Source organism: Panthera pardus, unplaced genomic scaffold, assembly GCF_024362965.1.
Source record: "Panthera pardus isolate Hobbes unplaced genomic scaffold, ASM2436296v1 HiC_scaffold_3, whole genome shotgun sequence".
NCBI classification, from domain to species: Eukaryota; Metazoa; Chordata; class Mammalia; order Carnivora; family Felidae; genus Panthera; species Panthera pardus.
In genome coordinates this window covers 30919809-30933988 of record NW_026526876.1, presented here as the reverse complement: position 1 = coordinate 30933988, position 14180 = coordinate 30919809, and the positions used below count along the sequence as shown (strand labels likewise).

At 54.9% G+C, this 14180-nt stretch overlaps 1 protein-coding gene across 1 annotated transcript in view; it reads left to right on the top strand.

The window, feature by feature from the left end:
* Nucleotides 1-11260, top strand: part of NMT1 (N-myristoyltransferase 1) — a 30582-nt gene extending 19322 nt beyond the window's left edge. Inside the window, exons 4-12 of the mRNA XM_019434783.2 lie at nt 1907-2025; nt 2610-2701; nt 3573-3689; nt 4501-4671; nt 5477-5585; nt 8149-8319; nt 8944-9111; nt 10095-10232; nt 10897-11260. Of these exons, the coding sequence (XP_019290328.1) occupies nt 1907-2025; nt 2610-2701; nt 3573-3689; nt 4501-4671; nt 5477-5585; nt 8149-8319; nt 8944-9111; nt 10095-10232; nt 10897-10917 (1106 nt within the window). The 3' untranslated portion in view covers nt 10918-11260. The remainder of the gene's footprint in view (nt 1-1906; nt 2026-2609; nt 2702-3572; nt 3690-4500; nt 4672-5476; nt 5586-8148; nt 8320-8943; nt 9112-10094; nt 10233-10896) is intronic.
* Nucleotides 11261-14180: the final 2920 nt, after the last annotated feature.

Here is a 14180-nt window from a genome sequence, read left to right as displayed (position 1 = left end):
AACTGACTAAGTCACCCAGGTACCCCTGAAAAGATTTAGCCTTGAGATTATTGTAGTACAGTGGGAAGACCACCACTATCTTGTCCATGGAAATCATTTAGAAAAAAATAAAAAGATTCTGAAGTTAGGGGCACCTGGATCGCTCAGTTGGTTGAGTGTCCCAACTCTTGAGATCATGATCTCAGGTCATGATCCCAGGGTCCCACATTGGGCTCTGTGCTGGGCGTGAAGCCTGCTTGGGATTCTCTCTCTCCCTCTGCCCCTGTCCCCAATTTGTGCTCTCCCGCAAATAAATAAAGTTTCTGGAGTTAAATGTATTTTGGAAAGGGTATAAATTCAATAGAAGGCCGGGAACATCAACCAGCACCTCAACAAGACTAGCGTAGAAATCTTAGTACTTTCCAAGGGTCTAGCCCTCAACTTTGTAGCCTCCCAAAATTTTGCATGGTGGTGAATTAGAATTAGATTGACTTATATTCAATTAATTCACAAGGGCCACTTTATGAATAAATCAGAAGGCCAGTTTCTAAACTAGGGTAGAAAAATATAACCTCTTTCCCAAGCAAACCTACTGGGGAGCCTGATGTAAATAGGAGGTAGCTGGACGCTTCCTTGCTATGTGTCCTCGCTGTTGCTTGTGCTTTCCAGTTTGTGACTCTTAGCATGTTGGTAATGATTTGTTTATGAAATATTCACCAGAAGATGGGACATCTCGTGGGAACAGGGACCTTGTCTTTTCCCTGCCGTATCCCAGTGCGCGACATCCGAAGCAGGGTGTTGTTCACGAAATGTGTTGAGTGAGAGAAAGTTAGATGGTCAGTCCCAAACAGTGTTGTCCTCAGCTCATAGCCTGAGCTGGCCGTTTCCGCTATCCCTGCCCCATGGGTCCGTGACCAGGGAGGGTCTGCAGCTGCCTGTTACACATTAGAATGACATGTTTGGGCCAGGGGTCTGAAAGTCAGGAAAAGCCCAAATCGAGTGCCTAGTGTGTACAGAGCCTGATGCTGGGAGCAAGCAGTGTGGGTCCCTTCTGAAGGCTCAGTTTTCAAAGCACGATAAACGTTGCCTTCTTCCAGTTGTGACTATGAATGAGCTATGAATTGTGACTATGAATGAGCTATGAATTGTAGACACTAAATAATTCCAAGGGCCAAAATTAAGTGGTCGATTTGTTCAGGTGTCTCACATGAGTCCATTTGGGCTGCGTGCGGGTATCAGGCCTGTATCGTCTGACACCCCCAAGCGCTCTCCACACACTCCACAGAGGAGGGGTGTCCGTCCAGAGTGGGGATGTCATGTCAAGGGTAACTTCCTGGCAGCGTTGTGTGGATTCAGTGATTGAGCCTAAAGATACTCGCAGGACTCTGTAAACACTGAGGGGCCAAGTTGGCGGCAGCAGTTAACTGGCCCACGTTGCTGACAGCCAAGGCTGGCAGGGCCAAGATTGAGCCTGGCGCCTCGATGCCATCATCTGGTTCAGCAGTGGGCCCGGTACATTGTTGCTGTCGACACAAAAGCAGCCTTGTTGCAACTCCTTATAAATCCATCCAGGTTGATGGGCCTGAGCCAGGACCATGAGAGTTGTTTTTACACCAGCCGGGAGGCAGGAAGCCAAATTAGTCAAGATAAATGTTTGTCATTTAGTAACCGAAGGGAGATTTAAAAGAATTTCCAAAAAACCAAGCACCTTGGATCTTAGTGATTATTCTGAAGCTTTGCCACGAGTTGGCTCTCAGTTGGGGACGAAGGGTAGCTGGAAAGATGGTCTGCAGTTGCCAAGCACAGAGTGTTCTTCAGATGGAGGGCTCCTGGGGACAGGAGGAATTTGCTGCGGTCGATGTCTAAGCTGAGCCCCCGCTTGCCTCCCCCGGGAGACAGAGGGTGAGGCTCTGCGCTCTTCTTCCAGGAGAAGTGGTGAACACCCATGGCCCCGTGGAGCCTGACAAAGACAACATCCGCCAGGAGCCCTACACCCTGCCCCAGGGCTTCACCTGGGATGCCTTGGACCTGGGGGACCGTGGTGTGGTGAGTAGGCCTGGGCAGCCCGCAGTGTGGATCGAGTGCCACTTTGAGTGAGCCCTGCTGTCATACGGAGACAGCTACTACTCAAGACTTTCTCAAGGACTCTGTTGAGAGCCAATCAAAGCAGGTCGGAGCAGACACACCCCTCTCCCACCCCGGTCCCCTGTCTTTTACCTCTGGGGCCTGCCTGAGATGCCCCATTAAATAGCCCTCGGCTTCTCGGGCAGGTGGAGAGTTAAGCTCTGTAGCTCCCTAGAGTAATACCCTTCTGCCATGTGTTCATTTGTCTCGTTCCTCTTTTCATCTGTTCCCTGTCGTAACGACGCCGTGGCTGGTTAGTTGGCTGACACTGACATTCTTGCCCTGCCCCTCTGTGTACTTGGGTCACGGCCGCTCTGCTTCTCCGTGGCTCAGTTTCCTAGTACAGCTGGGGTGCTTGTTCCAAAAGAGTCCGTGCCATGCCTGGAGTGAAAAGGGTTTATGAGATGAAACGTGGTTTTCGATAGTTTACCTTGTTCCTCCGAAAAGCTTTGAGCCCCAGGACGTCGGGCAGAGTGGTTCTGAGGCCGCCCCTTGTCTGTCTGCAGCTGAAAGAACTCTATGGCCTCCTGAATGAGAACTACGTGGAGGATGATGACAATATGTTCCGGTTCGACTACTCCCCGGACTTTCTGCTGTGGTGAGCTGTGAGGGCTTCCTGGCTCGGGTGGGCGTGGGGCAGGGCCACCGCAGCGGGCCCACTTTCTCATCCCTGCTAAGAACCAGCCTTCAGACGCAAGCTAGTGTGTCTAGTTTGAATCCCCACATCTGAAGGAGAGAGGGTTGCTTTCAGTGGAGCTAAGAATCCAAACCTTATTTGAGGTAGAATGACTGGGGGAGGGAGGCCTTTGTGGCATCAGTACCCAGAAGAGATTGGTGTGTTGTGTGGTGACTTTGTGTAAGAAGGGAAGGAGGGACGAGACCTACTGAGATTTCAAAAGAAAGAAAGGTCCTTTTCTATCCAGTTGCTGAGCATGCCCGGTTATATGAAAATGGCCTTGCCCGGCTGAGCCATCCAGCCTCCTGGGGCCGTGTTTAGTATCCAGGAATGTAGAGGCCTGAGGCTGAAATGGAGAGGGATGACTGCCTGAAAAGGGAAGACTGGGCAGGCAGAAAGAGGGGGTGATGGTGTCCGGGGGACAGGTGGAGACCAGAGCTCTGGGTTCTCTGTGATCTGCTCCCAACCACAGGACCCACTGGAGTCTGAGCCAGTGAGGCCCGTCCTCCAGCGTAAGCTGTCATGGTGAGTGAGCACAAAGAAATTGGATCGGGTGCGAAGTCCTTAGTGTGACAGCTTGGATTGGGTGGGTAAGTAAGCCAAATGGGCCGAGCTGCAGGAAGGGGCTCTGGCTCAATCCCATGTGTGTCCCGGAGGGCTTGGCCCTGTGGAGAATTTAGCTGGTTACCCCCAGGGAGGTGTAGCAGGAGCTTAGAACAGACTCAGCTCTGGAGCCCAAGCAGCCTGCCCAGCCCACTGGTCAGCAGCACCATGGCCTCTGTCTCTCTTCTAGGGCTCTCCGGCCGCCTGGCTGGCTCCCCCAGTGGCACTGCGGGGTTCGAGTGGTCTCAAGTCGGAAACTGGTCGGGTTCATCAGTGCCATCCCAGCAAACATCCACATCTATGACACGTAAGCACCAGCACCACCCCCTGCGCCCCACATCCCCACCATCCTGCTTGGTCTGGGAGCGAGGGAAGAAAAGATACACGTACCTTCCACAAAAGGAAGGGTGAAGATCCCTTGAAGGGAGGGAACTCAGGTCCTGGGGATAGAAATTCATCATAGGAACCGTGTCTTTTGCTCTGAGTTGTTGCTGGTTCTCTCATTTGTGCCCTGGGCTGAACGGGGTCCACCCTGAGGACCAGCGTGCTACCTGCACAGGGACTCAGTGTTTGCGCTTGCACCCGTCACGTGGTGGTGCACTTGAACAGCTTCAGAAACAGGCCGGAGCCAGTGTGACTCAACATCCACACCCTCACGGGACCTCCGAGCTCTGCTCTTCATATTTTCCCTGGAAACATCAGAACTATCTGCTGCAGTCTTCTGGGCTTACAGGCCTCGGATTCTAGTGGGAGTCAGAACCCTTGAAATTCCCGGATAGCCCTTGACTTACTCTGAGGTGCCCTGCCAGCTAAAGGTGGGCATCCTGCTATTGGGGATCCATGAGGTAGATCCTGGCGGTGCCTTCAGATAAAGGGGTTTGCTTGAGCCCCACCTCCCATGGAAAGCGCGGTCTGCTTGAAGGGAGTGGGTTCCTTGCCTGGTGCCGCAGAGCAGCGGCGGGGTCGAGGGACTCCACGTACCAGCTGTCGGGTGCAGGTGGTGGCAGGACACGTGCCTGAGCTGAAGGCCCCCCTCCCTACACGGTGGCTCCAGGAGCTTGAGGGAGTATCTTCCCCATTAAAAGCCTGGTCACTGGGAGTTCTCCCTTTCTCTCCAGAGAGAAGAAGATGGTGGAGATCAACTTCCTGTGTGTCCACAAGAAGCTGCGCTCCAAGAGGGTGGCTCCGGTCCTGATCCGGGAGATAACCCGGCGAGTTCACCTGGAGGGCATCTTCCAAGCTGTTTACACTGCCGGCGTGGTATTACCAAAGCCTGTTGGCACCTGCAGGTAAAGATCTCTTACAGGGCGCTCGAAGTCTGGGCGTGCCCACTCCAGCTGAGGAGCTCGTGCTTCAGACTCGCAGCGCCGGCGCTAAGTTGGTGCCCGCCCCAGAGCATGTCTCCTGTCTGATAAGGTGGCAGGTGGGCGCCCACGGAAGCCAGGTAGGGAGCACGGAAGAGTGAAGGGGGAGGTTGTGGGCACAGACAGGAGAGCGGGTGCCCTGTCCAGAGGGCTTAGCCATTCTCGGCTCCCACTGATTCCTGCCTTTTGGAGAAGGGAGGGCAGTCCGCTGGGGATTTGCTTTAGTTTTTAAGGACCAGCCCAAGTCTGGATTTTGATGGTAAATGTCCAGAGGTGTTCGGTGGTTGGCACAATTTTGTTTTGAATATTATGTGGGCCAAAGAGACATGTCGGATCCCCGTGTGACCCAGGGACAGTCTCTGCCTCAAATTCAGAAGAGAAACAGCAGGCGAAGGCAGTAGAGGAGGGAGGAGGAGGATAAACATTCCGAGACCTAGAAGGCTTTCCATGGACTTCATTCCACAAGTGACGGTGGCTCTTCCCAGACAACTGCTGTAACAGAGAAGTGGCTTTTGAAATCAGGAAAGACAGATAGGAAATCCGGGAAGAGCTGTGGCAGGTCTGCTCTTACTGGTGGGGGGATGTTGGCGTGCCCAGCGCCGCCACTGGCGCTTATGGGGCCTTGACGGGTCTCTCACGCCACCTGCTGGCCATCTGGAGAGCTCCATCCCATCGCCCTCCTTGGGACTTGCCAGAATCCTCTGAGGACCGGACATTTGTGTCCCTACAGGTACTGGCATCGGTCCCTAAACCCTCGGAAGCTGATTGAAGTGAAGTTCTCCCACCTGAGCAGAAATATGACCATGCAGCGTACCATGAAGCTCTACCGACTGCCAGAGGCCAGTGGTGCCCTGGGGCGCTGGGCAGGGGCAAGAGAGGCCGAGGAGATCCTGGCCCTGGGCAGGAACGCAGCACGGCTTTGGCGGGGTGTTGGGAGCGGGAGCTCATCAGAAAAGTGACCCACTTCGTCGTTTCTGGATTCCAACCCTCCTGCCTCTGCTGTTTCTGTTGTCTGTAGCAAGGGTTTTATTTTAGTTTTGCTTTCTCAGTTCTCCTGTGTCTGCACCTGGGCTAGCTTCCCTGTCATCTGTTGATGAGCTCAGAGAACATCTATCCTCTGTGATTTTAGCCTTAGCGAAGTATAAAGAGCAAGATGAATCTACTCACTGACCTGCAGCGCAGCCCAGAGCCCAGTATGAATACGCTCTAGAGCATCTGGTGGGCAGGGAAAGGAGGGGTGACCCCAGCCTGTGAGGGAAGCCTCGAGTTCGTCCTTCCTTTCTTCCTTCCTTCCTTCCTTCCTTCCTTCCTTCCTTCCTTCCTTCCTTCCTTCCTTTCTTTCTTTATGTTTATTTTTGAGAGAGAGACAGAGCATGAGCAGGAGAGGGGCAAAGAGAGAGGGAGACACAGAATCTGAAGCAGGCTCCAGGCTCTGAGCAGTCAGCACAGAGCCCGATGTGGGGCTCAAAACCCATGAACTGTGAGATCATGACCTGAGCTGAAGTCGGACGCTCAACCGACTGAGCCACCCAGGCGCCCCTGTAAGCCTCAATTTCTAATCCCAGCCCCTCTGCACACCCCCCCCCCCCCAACCCCCATCTCGATCCAAATTTGGCTGGTGAAGGACTAGGCAGCCTTGAGTGAGCTGGTTTTCTGCTCTGGGTCTCAGGTTACCTAGTTTCTCAATGAAAGAAATGCTGCTCCTTGCTCCCCAGTTGTGCGTGGTTTCAGGATCCCCCCCCCCCCCCCCCACTCTGAAGGCCACGTGTCTTCCCACAGAGCTATTCCATTCCGTGGCAGCAGAGCCACTGGGCACCTGCAGACCAGAGGGGCACCCGCCTGGATTCGTCAGCCACCAGACTGGCGTAATCACCCTGGAATTGGGCTCCTCTCGCACTGGCCCCGGGTCGACAGTGTCCAGATTTGAGAGACGGTGTAGCACAGTTAGATACTGCCCCAAAGATCAGATTTGGGAGGACTGTGATGGAAGTCTTTCTGTTATTATGACAGACTTGTCTTGAGTTTTAGGCAGGCAAAGAGCATTCTTACAGGGGTGTCGTAGCTAGAAGGTGTCTCTGGATCTCCCCACCTGTGGGTGAGAGGCCCTTTCAGTGCAGGATTGGAGGTGTCCTTGTGGGAGCCACCATGTAGAAACGAGGTCAGTGAGTGTTCTCTGGAGACCTCAGGGTTAGCGAGAATTTGGGTGGGGAGAGATCCTCGAACTCTTTCAGAAGCAGTTTCTACACAGGGAAGCAGTTGTATCAGGCAGTCCCCCAGATACAGAAACTGTAACTCCCCCCGGCTTTCAGACTTGGCTGACCCCACCTTTGTGTGTTGGGCCTTTGGGGATGTTCTGTCGGCACCAGTATTTACTCCGGAGCATCACATGGCTTCATTCCACTGAAGCCTTCCTTAAGAAAAAGCAGCTGTGGGGTGGGATCCTGATTTAAGATGAACTCCCAGGAGTTTGGTGCTTTTCTTCAGGGTTTAACTTGCAGCAGGCCCTGCTGGAGGCCCTACTGGTGCAGGGTCCGAACAGACAGACAAAGCAGGCGTCTGCTGTGGACTCTGCTGGGCCCACGGGCTCCACCGGGCCTAGACTGGAAGCTGGTCTGTGACATGCTCTAAGTCTGCCGGAGAGAGACCAGCCCAGGAGGAGATCAGCTACAGTTCAGTGGGAGATGGCGAGGGTTCGGAGGAAAGGAGCCAAGAAAGGCTCCACTAGGCTGATGGGTAACACTGGGCTGGGCCTTCCCCAGCACATCCATGAGGGTTTTGCTCTGTCACAGCACTGGTGACATTTGGGGCTGGGTCATTTTTTGTCATGGGGAGTGGCTTGTTCATTGTAAGATGTTTAGCAGCTTCCCTGGCTCCTGCCCACTAGATGCCAGTAGTGCCCCTCCCCCTTGTGCCAACTGAAAATGTCTCAGAGTATTGTCAGATGTCCTCCGGGGGCACAGTTGCCCCCATTAAGAACCACTGGGCTGGAACGACAGGACAGTCAGAACTGCCAGCTGATCCAGAGGGTGGACTGTCTTGTGCTCCGTGTTAGGGAGTTGAGAGCAAGGGAGGGGCGTGATGGGTTGTGTTTCCTTAAGCAGGTGGCCAGGCCATATGGATGAGCGATCAAAGCGATAGCCTCAGCCAGAGAGGGTAGCCTTCACTAGGAGGGAGAGGGCCAGAGACCCCGACAAGGCAGGACTCGGGCCTGAGTGCAGTGGGGCCGTGAGCGAGGGGCCATCGCCAGGGGTGACTGAGGATTGTCTCTTGAGCACCTGGGTGGATGGATCCAGGGCTGGGGTAGGAAAGGAGACTGTGAAGTTTTCGGTTCCTGCAGGACTTGAGAGGGAGCCAAGATGCTCACGGCACAGCTGATAACTGTGTCGTCTTTCTTCATTCCAGACTCCCAAGACAGCTGGACTGCGACCAATGGAAAAAAAGGACATTCCAGTAGTGCACCAGCTCCTCACCAGGTACCTGAAGCAGTTCCACCTCACACCGGTCATGAGCCAGGAGGAAGTGGAGCACTGGTTCTACCCCCAGGAGAATATCATCGACACTTTTGTGGTGGAGGTGAGTGGGGAGGGGTGTTCTGGGCCCGGGTGAGGCATCCTCCTCGAGTGGCTAGGTTTCTCACACTCGGTGACTGAAGACCCAGCCGGTTGATGGCGGTGTTGGCATCCTAGACTTCCTTGGCCCTCCTTGCTTGGTCCTCCCTGAAGAATGGAAGTTGTAGCTTGTACTTGCTAAAATGGTGCCCTCTGGACTTGGCACGGGCCCTTCTTTCCTTTATCCCAACCCCCAGTCCCCACTGGTGACACAGTAGAAGAGAACTGGTCCCTTTTCTTCAGGTAAGCCTTCGTTTCCCTGGCCGTCCGGCTTGAGGTGGTGCGGGCCAGGCATCAGGGACACCGTCTGGGGGAGCGTGAGCCGCCTGAGGTCCCTGACAGTTTGCAGGCAGGGCGAGAGCTCAGCAGGGTCAGCCCCTGGTCCGGCCTGCCTCTTGCTCCCGGCTCTGTCCTCGGGTGCCCTCGGCAGCGTGTTGTCTCCTGCCTGCACATGCTGTTTCGGTGTGCCCCCATTGTTCTGAGGGGGCAGAGCTGCCTGCGGGTGGTGCGGAAGCAATAGGAAACACTGTTCCCAGGCTGCAGGATCACCGCGCGTGCGTGACGTTGCCTTTTATTGTTTTCCCTGCAGAATGCAAACGGTGAAGTGACAGATTTCCTGAGCTTTTATACACTTCCCTCCACCATTATGAATCACCCAACCCACAAGAGTCTAAAGGCTGCTTATTCTTTCTACAACGTCCACACCCAGACCCCTCTTCTAGACCTCATGAGCGACGCCCTTGTTCTCGCCAAAATGGTGAGCGGACTGGAGGGCCTGGACACGTGTGGGGAAGGGCAGTGGGAGCAGTGGTGAGCACAGCTGGCCTCCCGCTCTGCTTAGGAAGGGGCCCACCACTCCTCAGCCAGCGGCTCAAAACTAGGAGGACCCACATGAAGTGAAGGCACTGAACTCCTGATTTACTTCAGTGAGTTTCGTTCTCACGGGAGACGCTCCCAAGGAGCCTGAACAGCCAGGCCTGCTCCGGGAGTAAAGGGGTTCTCCTTACAACTTCCCCAGCATGGCAATGGGGAGATTGGTCCCTGTCGTGGTGAGTCATTGGAGTGGCTGACTGTAGCACGTGGGGGGAGGGGCCCAGGCTTTTAAAAAAAAAAAAAAAAAAAGAAAGAAAAAAGACCCGAAGAGGTCAGCGTCAGTCAGTCCTTCGTCGTGGGTCCCGCCCCAACTGAGAGCGGCCCCCGTGGGCCGGCCAGATGGTGGCCAGTCTAGTCTGTGCCCCGTGAGAACTTCTGGTCAACTTGGTGAGATTTAGGAAGCGTCTTTCTCTAGCAGTGTATCAGCGGCCCTAAAGTCACAGGGTGCACACTGAGGCCTAGTAGTTGAGGTGTCTGGGGAGTAAGGGGGAGACAGGAGTGCTGAGCAGCTGCTAGGAGCCAACTTCTCAGAGGAAGGGCTTCCGGGCTTGGTCTCCAGAGAAGACGGTGCCAATGACTAGTGTTTGGGGGAAGCAGGAGCAGTGACCCGGACGCCGAGTACACGAGTGTGCACTCGGAGGGCCAGTGAGGAGAGGCCGGGCGTGGTGGCGTTCTGAGTGTCCTGAGCGCCTCCGATGGAGAGCGGGTGCCGGCTGGAGTCTGGATTTAACGTGGATGCAGTTAGAGCTTCTGAAGGGAGATTGCTGTCCTGGCCACCTGTGCCATATGGCTTTGACATGATGGAGGCAGGAGGGCGAGGCAGCTTTGATCTCTCTTCACCTGTTCTTGTTTTTCCCTGCTGTGCAGAAAGGGTTTGACGTGTTCAATGCCCTGGATCTCATGGAGAACAAAACCTTTCTGGAGAAGCTCAAGTTTGGCATAGGGGACGGCAACTTGCAGTATTACCTTTACAACTGGAAGTGCCCCAGCATGGGGGCAGAGAAGGTACGTCCGCTCCTTCAGCAGGACGGGGCCACGGGACTGGGCCCTTGTCAGCTGGCGTTCCGGGCCCTGGAAAGTCTCCTCCCTCTGAGGGCCAGACCGGCAGAGTCCACATTCCCCTTTCTGCAGCAGGTGTGAAGGTGGCAGAGGGGACAGGCCCCAGAGCCATACAAAAGCAGGAACCCTGTCTCCAGCTTCTCTCCCCACGAGATGAGCCGCCTCGGCTGGCTGGAGGCAGGGCATTCGGGACCGCTTCAGGGAACCACAGGTCGAGCTGTCCGAGGTCAGCTGGGAGGGTTAGAGTCAGAGGATCTGAGGCGTCTCCTGTGCTGGGCTACTGCCCTCATTCCCCGCATGACCCTCAGCCCTTCCTCTGATGGCTCCAGAGGGCAGTCCGGGGCTATGGTGTCCTCAGCACTTACAGAATGCGTGACAGACCAGCTGGAGGGAGGCCTCATGACGAGTGTGGCTCAGGTTGCTGGCGGTTGCTTTCCTTGAAGGAGCTGGGTGATGTACGAAGCCCCTCGTGGAAGTTGAGTGAGGGCTCCCGGCTCCTGGCGGCACTGTGCAGATCCAGTCCCTTGGACCTTCTGAATCGGGTGGGAAAATGGGGCAGACTTTGGATGGCTGTCAACTCAACCCTGCCTCTCCCTGTTGGCTCTCCTAGGTTGGGCTGGTGTTACAGTAATCAGTTGCCAGTGAGATTCTGGATAAAGCCACTGAGAATTCAAACCAGAAAATGGAACCCCACCACTTGTCGGTCCAACTTTCACAAACGTGAGAATCCCTGGCAAAGGGAACAGAACTGAACCGGCTTTACCAAACCGCCGCTGAACTTGACAATTGTATTGCATTACGATGGCGTAGGCTGCGCGATGTCACCTCTGGCCGTGTCTCTGGTCTCCCTGTTTTCCAATTAATCACATCCTTACGCAGCCGTGATCAAGGGAATGTAACTGCTGAAAACTAGCTCGTGATTGGCATATTATGGAGTTAACGGGTGAATAATAAAAGTATATATATATATATTATATATATATAAATATTTTAAATATCTTTCATGTTCCAAATGTACAAGGATGCTCGGTCTCTAATGAAAAACTGAATCCAGATCATTCCTCAAAATTAGAATGCAAGGACAGTGCCAGACAAACACATACTGGTACAGTGAATTGTTTCGTTCTGAAAAGCAGGCATTGACTTTTCTTAGGGGAGCAGGAGAAAGAGGATGTGGGGAATCTTAACCGGTCTCCCTTCTGGATGGGCTGAAATGCTGATCTTCGAGAAGGCAGGGTAAGGTGGAGGGACTGTGCTGACCATGAGGAGGGCTCAGAACTCCCAGGGCTGCAGGTGGAGTCCTGGGTGGGGCTGTCCCTACTCAGAGGCTGTCCTGCAGGGGCTGGTTCTTTTCTGCATTCTGAAACTGGGCAGCGGGGACCATCTGTGGAAACAGATTTCTTTTATGGAGTCCCTTCTTCCCCCTTCGCTCTGCTCCCTGTGGAAAGTCATCCTGCCAACTGATTTTAAAGGGCTCTTTAGCCAGCTGTTGCCAACTTTATACGGATGAGTCCCCTGTGAGATTGATTTTCCACTGCCTGGGGTGACTGGCAGTTTGAAGGGGACCTTTGACCTCCTTGTAGCATCTGGGACCTTGTGGAGACCATACCAGTGCAATCCTTGCTCGGCTCATCTTAGAGCGAAGAGCCAGCACCCTGACCACCCTAGGGTGTCTGGCCAAGGATGGCGTGGGGCCGATACCCAGAGCCCTTCAGCCACCAGCCCGTGGCCTGTGCCTTCCAGTCCATTAGCCAGCTCTCGTGCTCCTTTCCAAGACGCACAACCTGCAAGTCGTAGCAAGGAGCGGTGGCTGGACACCGATCTGGATTTTGACAGCAGAAATGATCTTGTGTCACCATTGTCTGAATCTGGTTTTCTCTGATGATGTGTTGGGGATTTTTGTGGTAGTGGTGATGGCTGTTGATGCTGCCAGTTTCCCCAAGGGCGATGGAGCCTCGGGTCACGAGGCTGTGCAGGCTTTCCTCAGTTGTGCTCAGTCAGGTAGCCTGGGGAGGACTGGGCTGTGGAGTTGCCAGCAGCCCACATCCAGGCCTGTGTAACTGCTCTAGGAGGAAGTAAACGGGAGGTGGTGTGGGCCGGTTTCCTGGCTGCTTGCACTTCTCGGCTTCTTGTAGGGGGAAGGAAGCCTTAGCCAGGAGGCCATGCTCTGCAGGCTAACGGAGCCGAGTTTCAGGCTGTGGGTTCCGGCGAGGTTTGCCAGAGGCTAGCCGGGCAGGGTCCCCAGAGCTGGAGGAGATCGTGTGCTTGGGCTGGGGGCCGCGCCACCTGCGCTGCCCGCTGTGCAAACTGCTGCCGCCGCTCCGATGTGTTGCATTTTTGTCAGCGGCCTCTAGGGGCCTCCCTTCTCCTCGTTGCCCCTGTGCTGCCCACTGCATGCACCAGCGATCGTGGCTGACTTTTGACTCCTTGACTCCAAGATACCCAGACCAAAGAAGCTGCTGTTCTTAGCACGATGTGCACTGCATTCCGCAGACGGGAGGAGTCGGAGAGACCGGGGCTTGCCTTTACAGCCTCACAGACATCAGACACAAAGCGCCCCAAGTCCCAGAGCAGCTCATCCTGTGCGAGCACCTGAGGATATCAAAGAACAAAGTGCCCGACTCGTTCTTACCTTGGGCAGGACCCGGAACTTGGAAAGGTTCCCCGTCGTAAGCCTGGGCAGCTCTGGGCCAGGTCCCGGTCCAAGCTGCCCGCTGAAAGTTGGGGTGCACAACAGCCCCTGGAGTGAGCTTTGCTTTGGCTAACCCGGTTCTGGAATGGAAACTCTGAGTCCCTGGCTGCTATAGAAGAAACAGATCTCCGGGAAAGGCCTCCGTGTCTCCCTGCAAAACCATGTGGCCTGCTCCTTGGACTCTGCATGGTAGGAACCCTGCCCAGCCCTCCACACTGCCTCCCGGGTCTGTGGGAGTCGGCTTGGTGCCTGCTGTTCGTCTCTCTTTTTGTCCAGACAGATCCCACGTTCTTCACTCAACCCCTTCCAGGACTTCTGGTCAGAGAGCTCAGAGAGAAGCATTGTTTGGGGTTCAGGGCTCTTCACGAGGAGCCTTGCAGGATGGTGGGGGCTCCAAGCTCATCACCTCGGACCTGCTTCAGGCAGCCGTTGTTGGAAGTTCTCCCAGGGATGGCCCTCACCCTGCTGCCACCCTGGGCTTTTGGACTCCATGTTTCCAGACGTTTGCTTCCTGCTTTTGGATTGACTCTACATTTGATCCCCTCGCACATTCCCATGGCCTCCGACCTCTTTGTAGGGGAGAAAGCTGGTTAGAAAGGAAGCCTCAGTTCCGGATGGAGGTGTACCTAGGGTTGTTTCCCCCCCACATGCCTACTTTCAAAGATGCTAACGTTTGGTTTGAAGGCTGGCCCACACCAAGCCACCTCAAAACCCAGGTTTGTGGGAAATTCAGGCCTTGCCTGCAATTCTCATGTAACTGTCATGGCCCCCCTCACTTGCTGCTCACTGAAGCCTAGGGGTGGGGGTCCCTGTGGTCTGAATTCTTTGCCCAAAGATGACCAGCATTTAACCAACGGAAAAGATACCCAAAGGCCTGGGTAGCTTCACAGAGCTGCAGTCTGGGAGAGGGAGAGGGCCTGACTGTTGGGCTAGGAGAGGGGGCAGGAGGCCACATCCCTGGCCGGTGCCGACCCACCCAGGGTCAGCCTTCTTGTGGCCTGGCCTGCCTGCCCTAGAACCAGAGTCGTCTTCGGTTTTGCCCCACCGCAAAGCAAAGGCAGGCCCACCAACAGGCTGTGCTCCAGGAGGCTGTGTGAGACGGTCTCATTCAATTAAACTCAAAAATACTAACTGCAGGCAAGGTGCCGAATCTGGGAACAGGGAAGGGGGAAGCTTCACTTTTGTCTGGGCTTTTCTCTGGG